Source organism: Amblyomma americanum, chromosome 1, assembly GCF_052857255.1.
Source record: "Amblyomma americanum isolate KBUSLIRL-KWMA chromosome 1, ASM5285725v1, whole genome shotgun sequence".
NCBI lineage: Eukaryota > Metazoa > Arthropoda > Arachnida > Ixodida > Ixodidae > Amblyomma > Amblyomma americanum.
Window position 1 is genome coordinate 38,683,341 of NC_135497.1, and position 25,847 is coordinate 38,709,187.

General features: G+C 46.5%; 1 protein-coding gene across 1 annotated transcript in view; it reads left to right on the forward strand.

Annotated features, from left to right (window-relative positions):
• The first annotated feature begins 1,091 nt into the window (after window positions 1-1,091).
• The window catches only part of LOC144127717 (uncharacterized), a 142,623-nt gene continuing 117,867 nt past the window's right edge, over window positions 1,092-25,847 (forward strand). Inside the window, exon 1 of the mRNA XM_077660643.1 lies at window positions 1,092-1,194. Within this exon, the coding sequence (XP_077516769.1) occupies window positions 1,092-1,194 (103 nt within the window). The remainder of the gene's footprint in view (window positions 1,195-25,847) is intronic.

A 25,847-nucleotide genomic window follows, 5' to 3' on the forward strand; every position in this document is an offset into this window, starting at 1 on the left:
AGGCGCCGAAAAGAAGATTTCCACACCAAATTTTCTTGCCACCCTCTTCAGGCCATGCGAGGTCTTATGTATATAGTGCAGTACTTCAAATTTCCGCCTCTCACGAATGCCAGATTCTCGAGCACTAGAAGTTGGGATGACGGTTCTCAACAGAGACCCGGCAGCGGCCTGCAGAAGCAACGAGGGAAACCCAGCACAACTTAGGCGTGCGACTTGAGCGGAAAAGCTGAGTGACACCTTGTGAAAACAGGACTTCAGTAATGATGACCTCAAGCAGGATGAAGCAATTCCTCTCTTAATAAGCTTAGAGTGACAGGAGTCATAGGGTAAAAGGGCCTTTTTTGTTCTAGGCATGTACATCCAACACAAGTGGTCCGGTTCACTGAAAAACAATCTCAAGTCCAAGAACTGTAAGCAAGAATTCTCAGGCAATTCTACGGTAAAATTCAAACTGGGAGCCTTACATTTAAAAGACGTTAAAACTTCATTAGTGACCTCTTGCGGGTTGTCATTGGGATTCATTTTTAAGAGTATTAAAAAGTCGTCTACGTATCGGAAAACTCGCGCGATGCGGTCGTCAGTTAGCGCCCGTGAGAGTGAACAGTCAACTTCCGCTAAATATATTTCAGTGAGAACAGGTGCAACACTCGACCCTATACAAATGCCTCGTTTTTGCACATAGAATTTGTCCTGAAAACTCACTAGCGTTGAGGAGAGGTACACATTCAACAGTTCCATGAAACCTTCTATCGAAATGCCGCAGGCATTTTGGAACCCCACAACCCCCAAACGCTCTATACAGTTGCTGACCGCCATGAGCAGTTCGTTGTGAGGAACCGAATAAAACAGCTCTTCAATGTCCACCGAGAAGCCATAATTAACACCTGGCATGCTCTCTTTGAAAATTTTCACAATGCCGTCCGAGCTGGTGGTCTTGTAGGGGTCTTCAGGCGACAGACTCTTCAGGTGTCTTTGAAGGTATCGGCTAACAACTGCCTGCCAGGTTCCTCTCTCCGTTACTATTGCTCTAAAGGGGCATTCCAACTTATGACTCTTTGCACTTCACTTGGAAGGGGACAGGCTCTGCCGGCATGAGGACATTCAAGGACTACCAGAACCTGGCTGAGACTACCACTGAGTTCCTTTGGAACAAGCGACGACAAAGCCTACCTAAGGCGCCAATGAAGCAGACAGGTGAGGTGCCTGTTATCTACCTTGGAGGGGCGACTGTTTCATCTGACACTGAAAGGGTCCTCAGGAAGGGACCTAAGTTCAGCCTGGAAGTACCGCTCAGCAAGCCTGAGTTTTTGGCTTCGGTTCACAGGATCGCTGACAAGGTAGAAGGGGAAGAGAAAGGGTGCTGCCTTTCGGAAGGAGTTGATTCAGTAAGCAACACCTATCAGAAAAAGAAGGACTGCACTTCCCTGCTGAGAAGAGTGGCTGGCTCAATTTGTGATTCTGGGCTACGGGTTCTTTTGTCCGACAAAGAAGGCGGCTTCGTGGTCCTACCGCGGAAACTATTCGGGGAGAAGGCACTAACAGCGATCAACAAGAACTTCCGAGTTGCGGATGTGAAGCCGACGAAGGCGAAGGCCAAAGCGGTTGCGCTTTTAGATGATTTGAAGCTTGAGCGGATGAAGAATGAAGTGATGAGTAACAGGGTACATGTGCTCACTGTGTTTTTTAGTGCAAAGAGTCATAAGCTGGAATGCCCCTTTAGAGCAATATTAACGGAGAGAGGAACCTGGCAGGCAGTTGTTAGCCGATACCTTCAAAGACACCTGAAGAGTCTGTCGCCTGAAGACCCCTACAAGACCACCAGCTCGGACGGCATTGTGAAAATTTTCAAAGAGAGCATGCCAGGTGTTAATTATGGCTTCTCGGTGGACATTGAAGAGCTGTTTTATTCGGTTCCTCACAACGAACTGCTCATGGCGGTCAGCAACTTTATAGAGCGTTTGGGGGTTGTGGGGTTCCAAAATGCCTGCGGCATTTCGATAGAAGGTTTCATGGAACTGTTGAATGTGTACCTCTCCTCTACGCTAGTGAGTTTTCAGGATAAATTCTATGTGCAAAAACGAGGCATTTGTATAGGGTCGAGTGTTGCACCTGTTCTCACTGAAATATATTTAGCGGAAGTTGACTGTTCACTCTCACGGGCGCTAACTGACGACCGCATCGCGCGAGTTTTCCGATACGTAGACGACTTTTTAATACTCTTAAAAATGAATCCCAATGACAACCCGCAAGAGGTCACTAATGAAGTTTTAACGTCTTTTAAATGTAAGGCTCCCAGTTTGAATTTTACCGTAGAATTGCCTGAGAATTCTTGCTTACAGTTCTTGGACTTGAGATTGTTTTTCAGTGAACCGGACCACTTGTGTTGGATGTACATGCCTAGAACAAAAAAGGCCCTTTTACCCTATGACTCCTGTCACTCTAAGCTTATTAAGAGAGGAATTGCTTCATCCTGCTTGAGGTCATCATTACCGAAGTCCTGTTTTCACAAGGTGTCACTCAGCTTTTCCGCTCAAGTCGCACGCCTAAGTTGTGCTGGGTTTCCCTCGTCGCTTCTGCAGGCCGCTGCCGGGTCTCTGTTGAGAACCGTCATCCCAACTTCTAGTGCTCGAGAATCTGGCATTCGTGAGAGGCGGAAATTTGAAGTACTGCCCTATATACATAAGACCTCGCATGGCCTGAAGGGGGTGGCAAGAAAATTCGGTGTGGAAATCTTTTCGGCGCCTTGTATGCTGTCCCGTTTGTGCGCGCTAACTAACAATGAAACGAGAACAAAAGCAGGCTGTGGTGTAAACCACAAAATCAAGTTTGTGTCCTGTCGAATGGGAGTAGTGTATGAAATCCCGCTTAGTTGCGGCTCAGTTTACGTGGGACAAACGGGACGCTGCATTAATAAGCGCCTACAAGAACACAAAAATTCGTTGGGCTCCCACAGCAGCATGCATTTGCCCAAACACTGTCTTTCTTGTGACAATAAATGCACGCCACTCTTTGAGCGTACAAAGATAATCGGAAGGACCAAAAACCAGAAAACACGTGAGGTCATCGAAGCCTGGCAGATTGATCGATATGGGCCCGAGAAGTGTGTAAGCGAGGCTTCGGTCTATCTGTACAAGAAGGAGCTGAAGTTCTTGAACTCGATAATATAGAGTTTGCTTGTTGCGCATGCGAAGGGTTGGTGATGGAAGGAAGATGTGTTTCAATAAACAGTTGCAAGTCCGCGCTCGTCCTGTCTACTTCTTCTCTGTGTATCGTCCTTTGCGTGGTTTTCGTTCTTAGTTCTGAGGACTGGTTTTCGTGAAATGAGCGTCCGTGGAAAGGAGAACAAGTGAAAATGTTTCATTATTCGAAGCAAAAGCTATGTTAATAATGGATGCATAATTATGTCGTTTACTTTTCGCTTACAGTTACTTTGCTCTTCATGAATGGCGCTATCATTCAAGTTATAGTATTGTGGGATAAATATAAAATGATTATATACGAGTATTGCTCAGGTAACCGTCAATATTCAAAGCATGAGTTATGGTAAAACCTCCATGTCGTTCGCCATTTGCTGTTCAACTATAAAGCGCGAAAAATTTGTTCTACAAAAAAAAAGCAAACAAAGAAATCGATTTTTCGATTTTATTTTTGGTATAAGGAAGTGCGGCCGCGCCCCCTAGAACGATTAAGTGGGACCACCACCAGGCTGGTCTGGTATGCAAAGCGTTAGGCTGTTCGATGGATGGATGGATGGAAGGTATGAGCGTCCCCTTTGAAGCGGGGTGATGGCAGTTGCCACCATGCTCAGTTTTTCCTTTATTTTAGTTTAACTGCCTTGTAAGTTTTCAAAATTCGCCATTTTCTTTAAAATACGTCTTCCTACAATTTTAACCTTATGTCATCTCTCTACTTTTGAGCCACCAATCTTCAAATCGCTTTTTGCTAATTTCCACCACAGATTTATTTACATGACTATGGTTATCTCTAAACCCTGGGCCTCAGGGAAGGAGCATGGCTGGTCTGGTATGCAAAGCGTTCGAATATTGACAGCGTGGAGCGACAGGTGCGACACCTACCGCCGTGCACCTACCTCAGCGGCTCTAATCGCCTGAAGAAAGGCGGCGGGAACGCATGCGCGGAGAGAAAACAAAGGGGCCAAGAAAATGTCCGGCTTTTCTCCTATTCATGGTACTCGGGGAAGCTAGCGCTTCAAGCACACACGATTTCAGCCCACCCGCCATCGCATCTGGCTTGACCATAGACAAGTAAAACCCAAAAAATCATGGTCTAGGCGCAAGAAGAAAACAAGAGTACAAAGTGGCACTGAAGGTTTGCAGAGCGCATTTCGGTCCCGCTGATTTATTTTGGGCGATGCAGCGGTGGCTTAGGACTGGAGCATCCGCCTCGCGTGCAAGAGGACCGGGTTCAAATCCCGGTGCCACGAAATTCTCCACCGGATTTGAAAAAGAAAACACCTCGTGTCGATGGAATTGCATAACCAGGCCTGGGGTGCGGTCTGATCTCGGTGACCAGATCTACGCACTATCTCACCAGAGCAGGATTTGGCCACCCTGGTGTATTACTTGGCCACAACCTTGTAAATATATGGTTACACAAATTAACCCTCTGCCCCAGTGGCTGCGGAACGACTGACCAAGGCGGCGGTCAGACCTGTGACGCAGCGGAGGGTGCAATAATCTCTGGCTCCGCGGACAGGCCGCCATTGGAAACTGAACCTGGCAACGTTTAATGCTGGAACCTTATACATCGAGGCTAGCCTATAGCAGTGCTGTTCGATGAAATAGCTAGCGAGTATTAAACGGGATGTCATAGGGTTTAGTGAGGTTAGGAGGACACTTGAGCCGTATACATGCAGTATATACTAAGGGGCTGGCACGTACTGTGCTATCGTGGATAGCACTCGTAATAAACACAGTCGACATGTCAAAGAATTCAATGCTGCAAAAGATTGCTGCAAATATTCCTTCTTTCCGCTAACCACACACGACTAGAATCAGCTACCTGCAGACGTGTTGCCTGTGGTATCTCGGGATGAGTTTTCATTCATTTCTGCATGCTTTACGATCATTTGTGTAGCACCTAGCAAGCATAATTTGTTGCGGTTTTGTTTGTATCAATTTCAGTTTCTCTTCGTATTTTTGTCACTATGCATGAATTGACTTCATTCTTACCTTAGTCCTGGAAAGGACTGGTAGTCTGGTAGTATGTAATTAGCGGACAGACGAGAACTAGGTGTCGGACTCGTGATCAGTCAGGACATAGCTGGCAACATACAGGAGTGCTATAGAATTAACGAGAGCGTGGCAGCCAATGTAGTTACGCTTAATAAGGTGCAAGCTGAAGGGGGTGTATACGCCTACGCGCCTATATCCAGCCATCATGACCCGATCGTTGAAAGCCTCTAGGAAGTGGACGTGGAAGAGCCCCAATGGTGCGATTAAAAATGAAGTAAGACTTCAGAATATATGCGGTCCACCTTGCATTGTGCAGGATGTGTAGGTCCTCGGAAAGGTACGTTGTAGTGACCACAGAGTGGTATAGTTTCGAATTAGCTTCGACTTGAAGAGGGACCGGAAGAAACTAGTGAAGCGGAGGCCCATTAACGAGTAAGCAGTGAGAGGGAAAGGAGAGGAATTCAGGATTTCCCTGAAGAACAGATATTCGGCTTTAACTGAGGAAGGTGATCCTAATGTTCAAACAATGGATGAAAATCTCACTGCTATCATTACGGAGTCCGCCGTAGAAGTAGGAGGTAGGATGGTTCGACAGGTGGAGGCATTCGCCCCATACGGATACTGCTGCTCCTGAGCAGCATACTCATCTGGACCAGTGGAGTGGTATGACTGTATGTACCTTTGCTAAATTGTCGAATAAATTTTATTCATTCATCTGGCTGCTTGGTATTTTCATGTTTCATATGTAACGGCAGATGAAATGCTGATCTGTCCTAAGGGTGAATGTGGCCATTTAATAACACCATTTTACAGTAGCGATGTTTGCAAAATGATTTATTCTATTTATCTAGTTAGGACTTTCGTTCCCTACATGGCGCATGTATGCCTTAAATAAAGGGAACCAGAACTCGTGGATTAAAAAAAATTTCCTGACTTGTTTGTTGTGAACATTGTATATGCCACAGCTAGCATTGTGTGATCTCCAGACGCACATGTTGATGCGTCTGTATTTCTTCGAGAGTGGGTGCAGAAAGCAAACATCTGCTTGGAACCCCTTGTGGTCGTTTTCCAGATCTAGACTTCATCTCTTAAGAATATGTGAAAGTATTTCAGTCTTGGCAAAACAGCACGCTGGGTAACAGGACACAGGCAAGACACAGATACAACGCTGGCTAACAACTGAGGAATTTATTGCTTTGCTCAAAATAAATACTGGAAGCATCATCCTAATTGCAGAGGAGGAAAGTCATGTAATCATCATTTTGTCACATCTGTTGTGATTATTTATCAAGATAGCCATTTCTTTCCGTTAATATTACTGACGATGTGCTCACGCAGGTTGAGCAATTCTTATGTATGATGTACGTCTGGTATATCTCGCGCATAAGGTATCCATTATGTATCCTCAGAATTTTACATTCTCGAAATTGTGGAATGCACCCATAGTCCGACAAGTGTCTGGCTACCATGCTGCCATGTCCTGTCTGTGTTACCGACATGTTCCTTTAGATGTATGTTGACACACCGACCTTATTTCCCAACATATGATGCTCCTCATGACGTAGGGATCTTGTACACTAGGCCACTGTCGCATTCTGTGAATTTCTCTCTGTGCTTCGTCTTACACGGGACTGTCTATGAAGCACCTTTTCTGGGCGTATTGCATACTAATTTCAGCTACTTTCTGCGAAAACAAATCAAGCCATTGCAAAGAAATTCTACAAGCTGCAAAAGAAGGTCCAGTGCCAAACATTGAAGAACGAAGCCCAAAAACTTGTGTGAAGCCAACAACTTGACCAAACTAGGGCCTTCTGTGAAGATGGGTGAGGGCCTATGCCGTCGTTAAGGCAGAAACACAAAAGGATAACCGGCCTTCTGGTGTAATTGTCTCTGAACAATTAAGGATCGTGGCAGCAACCCTTATGGTGGTATCTGCAAGAATTGCTCACCGTTTAAAGACCTTTTCCTGGCAAAGAAGCCAGAAATGCCTGCATTCCTCTCGAACAGCTGTCCAGGAGAAGTGTGTACTCCATTGTAATCAAGGACTTAGGTACATTACACGCTGCCACATACCGCCTTGTCTGAGATGGTAAGAGAAGGCATTGGTTCCATGTGAGCTGCACGATTCCAGAACCAATGCGGATGGATTACCGGAGTAGTTAAACATCTATGTGTGTTCTACCTATGTTAAGTTTAATGATGATCTGTACATTCTGTGGCAAGGAGTATGCACCTGTTCCTGTGTTGCACCAATTCTCGTGACCTTCTGCTGACTTGCTTTTCGTGGTACGAATATGATAACAACCTTCCGATTTGTGTGCATCTTCCTAGTAATCATCAAGCTAACCAAGGACAACACAAAGACATTGTTGACATCTTTAAGACCTCCGAAGCTCTTGCCAACGTTTAGCTAACCAATGAAATGCCAGTTGAGGTACAATTTCAGTTTCTCGTTCTATGACTGTACAGCGGAGAGGCCCATATGTGCTTGTGTTATCTTCCGCAGTCTAGAAAAATTCTGTGGCTACAGACGCACTGAAAAATGCCCTAAACAGATTGTGTATTGACCGGCAGCAGGAAAGCGTCGAGGCCCAACTGACACGGTAAGGTGTATCTAGTTTCCCAGGTGACCTCATCTGCAGCCTTGGCTTCAAAGTAATGAAAGAAATTTGCCGATCTACCCCAACGAGGCTTCAGAAAGAATACGGAAGTTAGCTGTCATGCCATATGCGCACTCTGTCAGCCACGTGCTAAAGAAAGTGGTCGGGCGGGCCGCTGTGAACTTAGTATATATGCCGATTCACACGATGGTCCGTTCGCCCGCGGCCCGTGCATCACGTGTTCATGCGCCACTAAAAACTGGCTTGCGATCCGATGACGTCAAGCGGATGCGACGGGCCAACAGAGCAGACGACGCGCTGTGTGTGCCACTGTTGCCAAATTATTTTAAAGTGTTGGTCAACGCTGGTCAAACTGGTTTTTCCTTGCGACCCATGGCTGCGATTGAATGGTGCAGGTGTGGCCCTTTGTCCAATTCCTCAATAGCCTGGGCCGTCGTGCTAGCCCCGTCGATCACTTCGTCATGGTAGCGAACGCAGTGCAGCTTGTCAAAACAGCGCGCCAGCTCAGCGAAATGCGGGAGCCGAAATACTGGCAAGAGCGGTGGTTGCCAGAGCTGGCGCGGGCATCTTCGCGGGCCACCGCTAATTCCCGCGAAGGGAAGAGGCACTTGAACTTCCTTGGTTGTCCAGCCCGCGGGCCGACAGCACGCCTCTCGATTTGGTGACGCACGAACACGTGATGCTCGGGCCGCGGGCGAGCGGTCCGTCGTGTGAATCGGCCATATGCAACGCACCCAGCAAAGGTGCTTCAAAGACCGCCCGGTGTGAGACGAAGCAATGAGACAAATTCACAGCATGCGACAGTGACTTGCTTAACAAAATCCCTTTGTCATGCTGAGCATCATATGTTGGGAAAAAGACTGGCGTGTTAACATTCGTCTAATGGAGCATTTCGACAACTTAGACAGGATATGGCAGCAAGCAAGCAAGACACGTGCTGTACAGTGAATGCATTCCGCACTTTGGAAGTTATAAAATTTTGAGGAAATATAATCGATAGCTCATGCGCGAGATATATGAGGTGTACATCATATATGCGAATTCCTCAACCTGCGGAAGCACATCATCCATAATGTTAATGAAAAAAGAAATTGACCGGATATATATTCCAGTCACAGATATAATCCGTGGTTATATCTGGGTAAATAGTCACGAGAGATGAAACAAACTGATGATTCCATGACCTTCGTTCTCGGTATTTGGGATGATGCTTCCTGTATTTATTGCGAGCAAAGCGATAAATTCCTCAGTTGTTGGCGCTGTATCTGTGTCATCTTGTCGGTGTCCTGTTACCCTGCGCGGATTTGCCAAGCATCATGCGCCAACTGGCCCGGCGGCCTTCTATGAAGGAGTTTAGTGACCTCGTGCAGAATTTTCTCAATGGCTTTTGAGTTTACTGGCCGCAGACACGATAGATATGTTAACTTGGTACTGTTGCCTGGTTTTAAAGATGTCACATACTTGGTATAATAATGAATGCATGCTTTGTGTTGTGTTGAAGCGGACCACTGTGATGGAAGGGGTTGCATCGCTGACTTTGACACAGATACTATATTTTCTTCGGTCACAGTGAATGTTACACCGAATTATCGTTGGTCTGTTTGTGAAGCATTATGAAGTGCGCTATATTTTCGTCTGTTGTCGCGGTGTTTCGGGCCTTTTATAGTCAGCTCGCTCTCCAGCAAGGCCAGTGCGTTGTTTGCACTAGCTTGTAGCAATTCATGCAGAATTAATTGCATCGCCTGATCACCTTCACTCCATTTCCTAACAGGTCGCTTTCCAGCTCAAACCTTGTTCTTATGATGCCGCTTAGAGCTTTTTTCTCTGAAACCACAATGGCCTCGTTGGAATGGTTTAGGGAATAAAAGCTGGCGCTCGCCCGCCACATGGGCAGATTTTATTCTCTCTGTTAGCGTTAGCATGCATAATATCACACGTCAAAAACGAGAAGTATGTTGGCATTTTATAAGGATCATTGACCAATGCAAACTGATATGAAATGTACTGTTTTTGAGTAAAATGCAGACTCGCTCCATGCATGCCGTTCTGCGAAGGAAATCCTCAGGCGGCTGAGAACCTGTTCGTCGAGGGATGGAGAATACTCAGCAGGCTCACCACTGCGGTTCAGTCTACAACTGCCATACTGTCAAGATTATGGATGTTCAGCATAGGCTACCTTATGTTTGTGTACAAGCTATTCCTGGGAGTTAGTGTCACAGTCCAAGCCTTCCTCAGGCTGGTTTATAATGATGCGCAGGCATGAATTTTTGATTGTTTCCTCTGAAAAAATTAGGAGGCAGGTGTAACTGCAATTGAATTTTAATTTTGCAGCACCATAACACCAATAAAGCCGGCATGGTGCAGTCGTTCCTTGCCTGGCAGTAAGGAATTCATTGCCGAAGCTTCTTGTGCTTTGTGGATGTCTTTGTTCTGACAGTAAAAATTTCCTCATTTCTACAGCATTGTGATTTGTCAATGAATGGATTTTGTTGGTGCACAGCCTGTCTACTTCTATGAAGAGCTCCAGTAATACAGGTATATTACATTATGTAACTATTATAATGGTAAACTTAAAGAACACATTAATAAAGGCAAAAAAAGTGGGAAACCCATTGCGTGCATTTTTCTTGAAGGGTGTATACGGGTGCAAAGAGCGCTAAATCGCCAATGGCTCGGCGGAAATAGGGTGCAAGTCGCCCGAACACCTTTGGGACACTTTTTTCATTTTCGGGCTAGCTCTTTCGCGAAACACCCTGCCTGCAAGGTGTATGAAAACACCAAGACCCATCTGGGCCTGGTGCAAGGGTACGAGTTATAGACACCTGAAAACTCCTTTAAAGACATACTACTTTTTACAGCATACAGTCGGATAAAACTGAAGCGGCAGATGCCCCTCAAACGAAGCCCTCCAGCCAATGGCTTCGACCGATTTTCATGACGCCGCGCCCCTTTCTTCTGCTACCCACTGCGATGTCCCGCTAGCGGTCAGAGGGGGATCACCACGTCATGAGAGTCTGCCGTCGGCATTGGCTGGAGGGCATCTTTTGTTAGGGGAATTTGCCGCTTCGTTTTTGAGTTGTATCCGTCTACACTAAGGTGCTTAACTAATTACCAAAGGTAAACTTTTTATTGCAGTTAGGCGCTTGATTGCAATCAGAGGTGTGTAGGCGGCCGTTAGTAGTAGTCATATCATTTTTAAAATGACGGAAGGCAACAGTCAACGATGCCAAGGAGCAAAGGGGATGTCTTTTTTTATTAATTTTGTATTTTTCATCAATGGGAGATTAATAAAAGCTGAAGAAAAAACAACCACATGCCACCGGTGGGATTCGAACCCACGACCTTCGAATATCGCGTCCGGTACTCTAACAACTGAGCTACACCTGCGGCTGTCCAGTCTTCTGCTTTCGGGAGTATTTATGTGTAGTGTAAGCGAACCTTGAGTGTGCACGGCAAAAGCTAGTTTCGCTCGCAAGTCCAGCTCTCTTGGACATCACTTTGCCAAAACATACTATATCTCTCTTTTGACGGCATTCCCTATCAAGCAAATAAAATAAAACGTATGTCGATGCAACATGTGTGCACATTATTTAGCTCAAAATGTGCAGCTGACATTTTATATAATAATAATTGGTTTTTGGGGAAAGGAAATGGCGCAGTATGTCTCATATATCGTTGGACACGTGATCAGCGCCGTAAGGGGAGGGATAAACGAGGGAGTGAAAGAAGAAAGAGGTGCCGTGGTGGAGGGCTCCGGAATAATTTAGACCATCTGGGGATCTTTAACGTGCACTGACATAGCACAGCACACGGGCGCCTTTTGCGTTTCGCCTCAATTGGAAGGCAGCCGCCGCGGTCTTGTTCGAACCCGTGTTTTCCGGATCAGTAGTCGAGCGCCCTAACCACTAAGCCACCGCGGCGGGTACTGACGTTTTTCAGATACACGGTTTTGTACATGCATTATAAACAATAAAATTCATGTACAATGTACTACCTTAACATTACAGAGGGCGGGATTGAACCCTGACCCTCCGACAGCCGAAGGATCCGGTTCAATGCCGGCTGCAGCGGCTGCGTTTCGATGGAAGCGAAACGCAAAAGGAGCCGTGTGTTCCGTCCATGGGATGTCAACGCACATTAAAGGACCAGGTGGTCCAAATCAACCCAGAGCCCTCACTTACGGCGCTTTTCCTCCATTCAGAGCTGCCTTCCTCTCCACGACAGCCGCAACACTTTCCTGGCTTGCCTCGCTCTGCGTTTGGTTTCCTCTCGGACACCAATACGACGTACGGGATGGCCTATGCACCTCTTCTGCCTCACTTTTGGGGTGCTTCGATAAACAAACGAGACTAAGACTTTGAGAGGGGACACGGGATATGAAGTGACTTTGAAGACGTGCTGCTGGTCTGTTCGACGTAGGGGCAAAATTCAAGCCCGAACTTTACGCAAAACCGGCAAATCTACGCGCGTTTAAAATGATGGCATGACGGTAGCAGTGTTTGATACAGTCGACCTCCCCATTAGCGCTCCAGGCGTGTTTTCTGCTGATATGAAGTGGCAGAAAAATCGGAAACTGTAGGCCCAATTCACTGCGCGAACGTCAGTTCACCGCCCTCGACGGCTAGCCAGATGTCCCCGTTACCAATGATCAACTGCGTAATAATAATAATAATAATTGGTTTTTGGGGAAAGGAAATGGCGCAGTATCTGTCTCTCATATCGATGGACACCTGAACCGCGCCGTAAGGGAAGGGATGAAGGAGGGAGTGAAAGAAGAAAGGAAGAAAGGGGTGCGTTAGTGGAGGGCTCCGGAATAATTTGGACCACCTGGGGATCTTTAACGTGCATTGACATCGCACAGCACACGGACGCCTTAGCGTTTTTCCTCCATAAAAACGCAGCCGCCGCGGTCGGGTTCGAACCCGGGAACTCCGGATCAGTAGTCGAGCGCCCTAACCACTGAGCCACCGCGGCGGGGCCACAAAATATTGTGCGAAAGCAGTTTCTTGCAGGTGGAACACTACCGCTACGTATGCCTGAAAGCGCGATTGCGGTGCCCACTGACCTAGGGAGGCGCCATCAAAAGCAACGGATTCCTGTGCAGAGGAAAGGAAAGGCGCATAACTGCCTCAATTAGTAAGTGAACGCCACCGCCTACCCACAGAGCGACTGAGGTGTCACTGACCCAGTGAGCCCGTTACACTTGCTACTCAGAGGCTTCGCACACCACTGAAACCCGGGCAGTGCGGCTACACTGAACGCTTAATAATAATAATAATAATAATAATAATAATAATAATAATAATAATAATAATAATAATAATAATAATAATAATAATAATAATAATAATAATAATAATAATAATAATAATAATAATAATAATATAAAATAATAATAATAATAATTGATTTTTGGGGGAAAGGAATTGGCCCAGTATCTGTCTCATATATCGGCGGACACCTGAACCGCGCCGTAAGGGAAGGGGTAAAGGAGGGAGTGAAAGAAGAAAGGAAGAGAGAGGTGCCGTAGTGGAGGGCTCCGGAATAATTTCGACCACCCGGAGATCTTTAACGAGCAGACATCGCACAGCACACGGGCGCCTTAGCGTTTTGCCTCCATAAACACGCAGCCGCCGCGGTCGGGTTCGAACCCGGGAAGCTGTGCTTGCAGGTGTGAAATTTGCGTGTTTGGTTGTTTCCGACACTTAACTGACTTGCTCCCAAAGCTGGACAAATGGCTTTGTCGCGGTGCAAGCTGTTGCAGCTTGCCACAAGGATAATAAAATCAGACGACCTGGAGCTTTTTCAGCACACTGCGGTATACTATAGTTTCTAACTTAGAACTGCATCCTTCCTTCACAATAAGATAGATACATTATCCACTTTCTGAACAAAGTTTATTCACCGCGGATATCGAAAGCACGGATCCTGAAACACGTCAGTTTTTATATAGTGTGTATTACACCTCAGACGCATTAACGTGCATAACATGCGGCCGCGATCGCACGACATGAGAGGAAAACAGCGCGTGGGACATTGCAACAGCTGCACGGTTGAGAGAGTTTTCTAGCCCTCTTAAAAGTAATTGAACACAGAAAAACTCAACTGAACACGTAGAAAACTAAGCAGTAAGCGGCGTATATGGCTTTTTGAATGCACTTAGTTCACCATAGCACGAGCGATCGGGGATCGAAGAAGGAGCGCACTGAGTGCGCATGGCTGCACGATATTCCGGGAAATTAATGAACACGCTCCTTCGCGACTGAACTACACGGTTGAGCGACACAGTCCTAGGGTGGCTGAAAAAAGATGCCGCCTCTATTACGTTGTTCAAGTGCGCGTCGATATGGTCACGTCCGACCTACTATGCGCTATCGGATCGAGTTTGTAAATGCGCGAATTAGACTCCCAATTTTGGTCAGAGCGAATAAAGACTATAACCCGTATCTTAATTTAAGCGCAAATCAGCTGTAAAACTTTGTGGAAAATCAGGGGAGAAAGCGAAATCTGCGCACTGGCCGGCGTGCTGACACATACACCTCGCGTGCATTTGGTGTGGTTAAAACGTTGGCACAGAGTAAAAAAAAAAACTGAAACGCAACTGGTTCCCGCACGCGTCGTAGTGTCCTCCCACGCACGGCTAAGTGCGGGTGTTCGGTTCTGTGCCGACGCACGGCTCACCATCATCCACCCTGCGGGGATGTCCCTGCTTACGCTCAGGAACCTGTGGTGTCGCAACTCACCAACATTTGCATGTTGCAGACGCCCCTGCGGGGGCGGAAAAGAAGCATGGTGTGGAACTATATGGATACTGGAAAAAGCAGATCAGGAAGGAATCGTTCTATGATAACTCAAGAGGCAGTGCCCTACTCTTTGAAGCTAGGTGGGCCAGCAGCACAACTCGGACCTTGCCTTTCTGCGCCACCTTCTTTAGGCGGTGTGTCAGCTGGTGAGTATAGCGCAGTGCCACGTATATAGCTCGCTCATGAGCTTGTAGCTCAGTCGTCGTTGCCTGTTTCGAAGCGTTTGTCGTTTTCAGCAGGCCTTCAACAACGGATGTCACGGGTTCCCTAGGGAAGCCTGCCTTCGTCATGCGATCTGCCTGCAGGTGCACACTCTCAATCACCTTGTGTGAGCAGGACTTGTCTAGGGCAACACGAAGACATGTCTTGGCGATGCCTCTCTTTAGTAATTTAGAATGGGCCGAACTAAAAGTCAAAAGTTATTTTCTGGACCTTGGCTGGTACATATAACATACTCGTGCGTCACTCAGAAAAAGCCGAACATCCAGGAACTGTAGGCTGCCGTCTCCAGAAAGCTCATGGGTGAAATTAAGAACATAGGCAGAAGACTGAAATACTTCCAAAGTTCGTTCGACTAGAACATCCTTTCTGTCATCCTGGGTAGTTTTAGCAACTACCAAAAAGTCGTCGACGTATCTAAAAATCTTTAAACTCTTGTTGTTGTCAAGGCACGCCTCAATGCCTCTGTCCAAACTGGCCAGAAACAATTCACTTAGCGCGGGGGCAACACAAGAACCGATGAACACACCGTCGCGCTGAACGCAAATACCGCCATCAAAATTTACAAATGTTCTAGAAAGGTAAAACTCTAAAAGCGTTAAAAAATTCACGAAAGAATTAGCTGCATCGTTTTGAAAGCCCACAGTTGCTAAAGATTCAATGCTCTCTTTCACTGTAATTAAACTTTCACTTTGAGGGATGGAATAAAACATGTTTTCGATATCAACGAAGAAGGCACAATTAGCCCCAGAAGACAGTTCCTCTTTCGAGAAAAAATCAATTACATCTTTGGACATAGCCACTCTGAACGGGCCATTAACAGGAAGGAGCTTCAACCGCTTTTGGATGAAGTGAAAGAGGAGAGCCTGTTTCAGTGACAATCGCACGCAGAGGGATTTCAGGCTTGTGTGTTTTAGCCGAGAAGAATACTGTATAGCCATTCTTGTCAGCATCTTCAATCCTTTTTTGCAGACTAGCCAAATTCAGGTCATTGCAAAGGAAAATCGCGTGCTTTTTAATCCTTGCACCGGTTGAACGCTTTTTCACAAATTTTTTCTGTATAGCCTCACGCGCTTTGGCTGGGAAGAAGTGTCTTGGCGTCACTGCAAACCCACCTTCCTTCTCGGCAACAAGCAAGGTGAGATCATTAGATTTTAAATAGTCAACACTTGCTTTCGCATTGAGCTTAGCCTTCTTAGAACGGTAATCCTTGCTTAGGAGACAGTCCATATACCTTCAGGCGTGCAACGAGTTTTCTTCTCCTCAACAGCCGAGTTATCAACCTTTTTCACTATTGAGACAAGTCCCACTGCCGTCTTTTTAGGCTCCGCGGAAAACTTCGGCGCGTGACTGAGTACAGGCTCAACCTCCTGTGGTAGGACACACCCACCCACTCACCACACAGCCACCCACACAGCTAGGATTACAAAGAATTATCTGGTGCTTACTGCACCAGATAAACTCGGCAAAATGTGTAAAGCTGTTAATGTTGGCTCAGAAAAGAAAAAAAAACCATTGCTCGATAAAACATCAAATGCCGTATGTGGCTTGCAGGACCAATGTGGTGTACACAATTGCCTTGTCATGCGGGAATTGCTACATCGGCCAAACTGGCCGCTGTATCAATGTTCGGCTTATGGAGCACAAGCCGGTTGTCGAGGCACTATCAGGGTCGGGACACTTGGCGGCACATTGGAAACGTAAGGATAACTGTGCACCGATATATAACCAGACAAGGGTCACTTTTGCTAGTTCAGACCAGAAGGAACCCGAAATACTGGAAGCCCGTCCTCATTCACATGGAACTGCAGTCGTGTGTAAGCAACCCATCGTTGTCTTTGTCATCCAAAGAATTACATTTCTTAAACCAGAAGGTGCCATTGCACATGCGCTTGTGGGTGTGATCCGTTGTACATGATTGCCTGTATACGGAATGATTTTTTATTTATGGGGATTTAACGTCCCAAAGCGACTCAGGCTATGAGGGACGCCGTAGTGAAAGGCTCCGGAAATTTCGACCACCTGGGGTTCTTTTACGTGCATTGACATCGCACAGCACAGGGGCCTCTGGAATTTCGCCTCCATCGAAATTCTGCCGCTGCGGCCGGGATCGAACTATATCTTGAATGTGTCTGTGTGGAATAAAACCGCTTGATGTCTAGCGTTCGTGGTGTCCGTCTTTCTTTCTTCTGTCCTTGTCTTTAGACCTAGTCACCATGTGCATCGAATCTAAAGATCTCTAACTAGCCCAGCGGTCCGCCTTAAATAACCTCATTTCAGCCCTTTAATCAGTTCAAATCGTGCCACTCGGTTCATCCTTTCAAAATATACTCACGATATTCCAGCATATCTACCTTAAAATTTCAGCTGCAACTTTCCCCTCTCGCTTCCCGTCACCGAATTTCACGCCTCTGCCTTTATCGCAGGTTTTTTTTTTTCATCGTTCACCCCGTGACAGCAAGCTCATTCAACCAGCGCGTCCAACACCCCGCACAGGCCATCCCCCATCGTGCCGGCACTGTCACATTCCAAGAGTCCTTTTTTTGTGCACACGGATCACGACTGGAATCACCTTCCCTGCGGCTTAGCGCTAATCCCTGAACCTGCCCATTTCAAGACCGCCTTTGAGGAAGCCATGCCATCTTCATGATTATCACGGAACAGTCATTGTCAACCGCCATTCATACGCCCGCTCCTCATGTGATGTTACACATGGGATCATTGAGATTCAGATAAATAAATAAATGAATAAAATACCTAGCAACCTGCCCGCCGTGTCAGGCAGCAGCTCATTTGATCGTGAGAGGCTGCTCGGAGAGAGCAACCCAACCCAAATCCCATCGATGGCAGCACCTGCAATAGGAGCGCTTGACTGCTGCACCCCTGCGTCAGGAGTGGTAGGACTCCCAGTGATCGATACATGTAAAGTAGAGAAGGACCTTCTGCATATATTTAATAGTTTAAGAGGAAAAAATAAACTCAGGCTTCCAGAGTGCATTAAGCGTCCTCTAGTGAGAAGGACTCGGAGCGTTCATGAGCATTCACTTGCTCCCCTTTTCGCCAAAACTAACAGTCTTAAATACAGTCTTCTTTTCCCCTTGAACAGTGCAAGATTGGAATTGGCTACCGGCATCTGTTTTTTCCTCACAAAAATTTTTGTGATTCGTAACATCGTATACTTACCTGCTAATATTGTTTATAAGTATATTTTGTATCCGTGTGCTGCTAATATTGTATAATTTTATTCTTTTGGTTATGTAACAATGTAAATTCATTCCTGCTTGGGCCAAACAGTAGCCTGCAGTATCCTGAAATAAATAAATAAATAAATAAATAAATAAATAAATAAATAAATAAATAAATAAATGCGAATTAGCCCATAATCGCTATCTGAACAACTGCCTTCCGTGAAAACGTGAGCTGAACACCGGAACTGAAGGGCAAACCGAACTGCTAGCGCACCTGGCCTAACTACGGAAATCGACCGTGATTTTGGTTTCGTCCTTACATTTTTGGTAACACGTTTGTCTTTCAGTTTCAACTATTTTGATCATTTGAACTGCTCGAGAATATGCAGTTGTGTTTGCAGCAAATTCTTGTTACTGTTATCGACTTCAAAGTGATCAATTTGACATTCACACATGCTTAGCGGAAATATCAGATGCTTGGAAGAATTAGCAAAACGACAGCCAGCCATAATAAGGAGCTAGAAAATAAGAAGCAACGATCGTTTTGTAAGTCGCAGTTTTAACCTGGACTTCCTTCATTAAGAAATCAGCTCTCTCAAACAGCAAAAGCAAATCTGTTTTAAATGCCGCATTTGCAGTTTCAATTGATTTTTATTTTTTATTTTTTCTTGTGCGAGTAGATCTTGTATGCTTTCCGTTATCATCGGCCAATATATGTTTTCACGCATATTCAGCAGTCAGGGAATTTTGACTGAAATAGTCAGGGAAAACATGGAAAACAAGGGAAAACATGGAAAGAGGGGAGGGGGGGGCGTCCGCCCCCTCCGCCTCCCTCAGGACCGCCACTAGACCAGGCACACCTGCAGTGCCTGATCACAGAAGACTTGTACGCTGTATGACGATATCATGCATCAGCGCAAAACAGGGCCTGCACCGAGAGCGCATTCGCCTAAGAAGCACACTCGCGCGAACACTTTAATGTCGCCGTGGGCAGCGCAGCGCAGCACAGCACAAAGCTGCCTCCTGATCATCTCTCAGGCAGCCCTGTTGGATTACAAGTGGCGCCCCCTACACGCAGTGAAACTAACATGATCAGGGCTTTTTGATTCATCCGTAAAGAAACCGTTGTAACCCTTATACTGGATGGTATGCCGTGAGCTTCATGAATTCCTACTATATCTGTATCTCTGTATATCTGACTGTCGCCTTGGTGAGTTTCTCCACAGGTGCTGGGAGCTGAGGGTCGGGCGTTAATAGGAGGTGGTGGCCAAGTGTTATTATATGGTCAAATCCTGCTCTGATGAGAGGATGCGTTGCCGGCTGTGTTCGCCTATTCGGTGCTATACCAAGCTGCACCCCAGGCCGGGTTATTCGAGTTCACCCACACTCAGATTTGTTTTTCTCAATCTGATAAAGACTTGCGGCGCAACCGGAATTCGAACCGCGGGCGTCTTGCACATGAGGTGGATGCTCCGACTCTACGCCATCACTGCGTCCTTAAAGGTGCACTAAAGAGGAATCTGAACTCTCTTTACCGCGGGAACTCGATCTACACGTTCCGAGCATTCTTAGAAACTTCGAATTATTGTCCTGTGCAGCCGATTTCCCTATTAGTCCCGTGGCGGCTTGCCTCACTGCCATCGGCGGAGGGATATCTAAAATCAAAGAGTACACGCGTATTTTTATTTCCGTGGGCCTGATTTGCGGCTATGTTGTCTGCGACTGAAACAATTTATTCTCAGAAAGCTAAACAAAGTAAATAAAAACGGAAGCGAAGCCGCCGCGAGACTGGCTGAAAGGCACTCCACGCATTGGTTGACTCCTCCTACCTTCAGCGTTGAGTTCAAAAAAAGGGCGCTCTCAGTGGAAAGGCAGAAAAAAACAGTGCTTTTCACGGATGACGGAGCAGCCAACCTTAGCCAGCCCTTTTCTTCGAGGGCTCCTCGTTGAAAGCCTGAAATAATCACCGGCAGTACAACAAATAATGTATGAAGCCCCTGTAAGCACGTGGAGTGTATCGTTTAGATGATTTCTCAGAAGTGCCTCAAAGTGGAGCTGTCTGTTTCTCCCGTGAAAGCACGCATAACGCCAACACATTTGACTACCGCTCTTGTGAACCGCTAATTCAGCACGCAAACTTGTGAGCGTACTTTCAATATTCTCCCAAAGCCCAGATGAGTCGGGTAGTTTTGGTGTGCTGAGAAAAAAAAAGTGCCGCCGGTATCGCTCCGGTGACTCCTACAGCATCTGTAAGCCCGATGCGACCGGGGATTGCAGTGTCGTGACACCAATTGCGCAAGGGTTAAGCGGGCCAGCCATGTCCCGTAAAGAGTGCCACAGTTGGAGCTCTGCCTTTGGGTCTCGCGAGGGAGTGTGGAAGGGGTTGTCCCTCGCAAGTTGACCTCACTTGACTCCCTAGCAGGAAATGAGCCTTTTGTCTGAACTGTGACGAGAAGACCATCTCCACTTGCAGGAAAGGGGCGGTAGCTTGCAAAGACAAGCTGTCATAATTCCCCTCCCCCCCGGCACAGTTATGCTTCGTATGAATTGTGCCCGTTCTACATGATTTCCCCTCACTGTGTGTGTGTGTGTGTGTGTGTGTGTGTATGTGTGTGTGTGTGTGTGTGTGTGTGTGTGTGTGTGTGTGTGTGTGTGTGTGTGTGTGTGTGTGTGTGTGTGTGTGTGTGTGTGTGTGTGTGCGTGCGTGTGCGTGCGTGTGTGTGTGTGTGTGTGTGTGTGTGTGCGTGCGTGTGCGTGCGTGCGTGCGTGCGTGTGTGTGTGTGTGTGTGTGTGTGTGTGTGTGTGTGTGTGTGTGTGTGTGTGTGTGTGTGTGTGTGCGTGCGTGCGTGCGCGCGCGTGTGTGTGTGTGTGTGTGTGTGTGTGTGTGTGTGTGTGTGTGTGTGTGTGTGTGTGTGTGTGTGTGTGTGTGTGTGTGTGTGTGTGTGTGTGTGTGTGTGTGTGTGTGTGTGTGCGAGAGAGAGAGAGAGAGAGAGATAGCATGACGTGCTTGACTGCTTAAAAAATATACAGCGAGGTATACGCTTCGTTAAAGGAAACATATTCGATCTTTTTGAAAGGAAAGGACCGATTTTTTTCGAGAGTGCGCTCTTGATCGGTCCTCCGATCGAAACGTCGAGTCAAATAACGTCGAGTCATCTAGTGAATTCCTAAACACAGGTATAACTTTCGGTCTGTGTCAAATTAATTGAGCCCACCCGTAAGAATGACCATCCATCTAACATTCTCTACCTTATTTTGACTACTTAGCCTGATTAACTCTATGCTCCTTCTTATACTACGGGCCTTAGTGACCACGTTGTTGTCCACACTACCTTTTCCACTAATATTGCCAAAAGTACTAAGACAAAAAATTACTATCGCTCAACGATAAAGGAGACAACATTAGCATGAATCGTCATGTTCTTGTATTCTATAACGATTTCGCCTCTATACGTATCCTATACGTTCTACCGAGTCCAACTGGTCTCTCTACAAGTTCAAGCTGTGGCTCCTAATAACACTTTACATCCCCACCGTCAGCATAACAGGGCGACCACGTTCTTCATGGTTTAATAGGAGCGGATCACCGGTACGCATATCCGACGTACCCAATGTGTTGAACCAATCATCCTGTTCCGTTTTTACTTCTGCCACTGCCGCATCCGCCGATGCATGGCATCACCTTGAACCAGCATGGTATTGTGAAAATTATCGACTCGCTAAAATGTTCATCTTCCTGCGGTATCGATGATATCAATTCGAAAGTTTTAAGAAATACTAAACATGCTTCCAGTCTTTTTCTTTCCCTCATTTTTCGGCAGTCGTTTGGTACTGGCTCCGTCCCACATGACTGGCGAATTGGCATGGTCATTCCAGTTTTCAGGAAAGGTGTCCCATCATCCCCAGGTAATTACCGAGCCATTCAATTCGCTAACTAGTGTATGCTCTAAGATCATGAAACACGTCATCTACTCTAATGTTGCTACATTTCTAACATCGGTCAACTTTTTTCATCCAAACCAGCACGGATTCCGGAAAGGTCACTCATGTGAAACCCAATTAGCATTGTTCGTGCCTAACATTCATCCCTATCTTGACCGCAATATCCCAACTGATGCACTATTCCTAGATTTCGAGAAAGTACCCCAATCCCGCCCTTTTTTTAAACTGTTCCTTTAAAATATTCATCCGGTCTTGAACTGCATTAGAAGCTTTCTAACCGACCGCATGCAAATTGTTTCCGCTAATGGCTTCTCATCATCTTACTCACACGTTGTTTCAGGAGTACCCCAAGGCACAGTTCTTGGCCCTTTCCTCTTTCTAAAATACATTAACTACCCGCCTTCAACGGTAACGTCTACCATCCCCCTTTTCGCGGATGACTGCGCACTCTACCGCCCCCTAACTAACGCCGACGATATGCTTCTGTCCCCCAAAATGTCCTGGATAGCATGCAGCTGTGGTGCATTACGTGGCTAATGTGTCTGAATACTAAAAAGACTGTACTAATATCTTTTCACAGCCGCCGAAATTATATTTCGCAAAATTATAAAATTAACGATACTACAATTACTTCAACTAAACCTTTTAAATATCTTGGTATTAACCTCACTAGTGATCTGTCATGGTCTTACCAGGTTAACCAAAGAAAAAAAATCCCCTAATCGAACAATTGGCTATTTCCGTCATAAGTTGTCCTTGGCGCCTTCTTCCTTAAAATTACCAACTTCCAAAACATTTGTGCGACCTAAATTTGAATACACCCGCGCAATCTCTGGACCACACCAGTCTAACCTCATTTAGATTCAATGCACATGGTAACTAGCGTTTAAGACAAGGACAGAAGACAGACGGACACCACGAACGCTATAGACATCAACTGGTTTTATTCCAGAGAGACACACTCAATATATAGGCAAACATGTACAGCGGATCACACCCACAAGTGCATGTGCAACGGCACCTTCTGGTTTAAGAAATGTAATTCTTTGGATGACAAAGACAACGATGGGTTGCTTACACACGACTGTCGTTCCGTGTGAATCAGGAAGGCTTCCAGTATTTCGCGTTCATTCTGGTCTGAACTTGCAAAGATGACCCTTGTCTGGTTATACATCGGCGCACAGTTATCCTTACAACGTTTGCAACGTGCCGCCAAGTGTCCTGAACCTGATAGTGCCTCGACAGCCGGTTTCTGCTCCATAAGCCGGACATTGATACAGCAGCCAGTTTGGCCGATGTAGCAATTCCCCCATGGAAAGGCAATTGTGGACACCACATTGGTCCTGTAATCCTCACACGGCATTGGATGTTTTATCGGGCAATGGTTTTTGTTTTTCTTTTCTGAGGCAACATTAGCAGCCTTGCACATTTTGCCGAGTTTATCTGCTGCAGTAAGCACCAGATAATTCTTTGTAATCCTAGCTGTGTGGGTGGCTGTGTGGTGAGTGGGTGGGTGTGTCCTACCACAGGAAGTTGAGCCTGTACTCAGTCACGCGCCGAAGTTTTCCACAGAGCCTAAAAAGACTTCAGTGGGACTTGTCTCAATGGTGAAAAAGGTTGATAACTCGGCTGTTGAGGAGAAGGAAACTCGTTGCACGTCTGAAGGTATATGGACTGTCTCCTAAGCAAGGATAACCGTTCTTAGAAGGCTAAGCTCAATGCGAATGCAAGTGTTGACTATTGAAAATCTAATGATCTCACCTTGCTTGTTGCCGAGAAGGAAGGTGGGTTTGCAGTGTCGCCAAGACACTTCTTCCTAGCCAAAGCGCGTGAGGCTATACAGAAAAATTTATTGAAACAGCGTTCAACTGGTGCAAGGATTAAAAAGTACGCGATTTTCCTTTGCAATGACCTGAATTTGGCTAGTCTGCAAAAAAAGGATTGAAGGTGCTGGCAAGAATGGCTATACAGTATTCTTCTCGGCTAAAACACACAAGCCTGAAATCCCTCTACGTGCGATTGTCGCTGAAACAGGCTCTCCTCTTTCAGTTCATCTAAAAGCGGTTGAAGCTCCTTCCTGTTAATGGCCCGTTCAGAGGGGCTAGATCCAAAGATGTAATTGATTTTTTTTCGAAAGAGGAACTGTCTTCTGGGGCTAATTTTGCCTTCTTGGTTGATATCGAAAACATGTTTTATTCCATCCCTCAAAGTGAAATTTTAATTACAGTGAAAGAGAGCATTGAATCTTTAGCAACCTTGGGCTTTCAAAACGATGCAGCTATTTCTTTCGTGAATTTTTTAACGCTTTTAGAGTTTTACCTTTCTAGAACATTGTTAATTTTAATGGCGGGATTTACGTTAAACGCCACGGTGTGTGCATCGGTTCTTGTGTTGCCTCCGCGCTAAGTGAATTGTTTCTGGCCAGTTAGGACAGAGGCATTGAGGCGTGCCTTGACAACAACAAGATTTTAAAGATTTCTAGATACGTCGACGACTTTTTGGTAGTTGCTAAAACTACTCAGGATGACAGAAAGTGTGTTATAGTCGAACGAACTTTGGAAGTATTTCAGTCTTCTGCCTATGTTCTTAATTTCACCCATGAGCTTTCTGGAGACGGCAGCCTACAGTTCCTGGATGTTCGGCTTTTTCTGAGTGACGCACGAGTATGTTATATGTACCAGCCAAGGTCCAGAAAATAACTTTTGACTTTTAGTTCGGCCCATTCTAAATTAGTAAAGAGAGGCATCGCCAAGACATGTCTTCGTGTTGCCCTAGACAAGTCCTGCTCACACAAGGTGATTGAGAGTGTGCACCTGCAAGCAGATCGCATGACGAAGGCGGGCTTCCCTAGGGAGCCCGTGACATCCGTTGCTGAAGGCCTGTTAAAAGCGACAAACGCTTCGAAGCAGGCAACGACGACTGAGCTACAAGCTCATGAGCGAGCTAGATGCGTGGCACTGCGCTATACCCACCAGCTGACACGCCGCCTAAAGAAGGTGGCGCAGAAAGGCAAGGTCCGAGTTGTGCTTACTGCACCCGCTAAGCTCGGCAAAATGTGTAAAGCTGTTAATGTTGCCTCAGAAAAGAAAAAAAAACCATTGCCCGATAAAACATCAAATGCTGTATGTGGCTTGCAGGACCAATGTGGTGTACACAAATGCCTTGCCATGCGGGAATTGCTACATCGGCCAAAGTGGCCGCTGTATCAATGCTCGGCTTATGAAGCACAAGCCGGCTGTCGAGGAACTGTCAGGGTCTGGACACTTGGCGGCACATTGCAAACGTTGTAAGGATAACTGTGCGCCGATATATAACTAGACAAGGGTCACTTTTGCAAGTTCAGACCAGAAGGAACGCGAAATACTGGAAGCCTTCCTCATTCACATGGAACGACAGTCGTGTGTAAGACACGTACCCGTCGTTATCTTTGTCATCAAAAGAATTAAATTTCTTAAACCTGAAAGACCCGCCGCGGTGGCTTAGTGCTTAGGGCGCTCGACTAGTAATCCATTCACCTGGCGGGCCCACTAAGCGGGCTAAAGGACCACCACCACCAAGACGCTCGGACAAGGCGGCGAACACGCCACCCGGCGGTGCCAATCAAGACGCGCAACGAGGGGATCGCGCCAACACCTCCAAGCAAGACAACGACAAGGAACGCCAGCAACTGGCACCATCATAACCCAAGAAGGCCGCGCCATCAAGCGGCGACACCGGGAACCCAGCGCCCGGGCCACGTCAGCAAAAAGGCGTCGTCGATCGCGGCCCACTGCGGGAGCCAAAACAATCACAGGTGGGCAGTTGGGCAAGTCGAGTGGCGTCCCAGTCCTCCCCGTCTTCACTTCCCTCTCCCACTTTCACTAACCCCCCTTCGCCCCT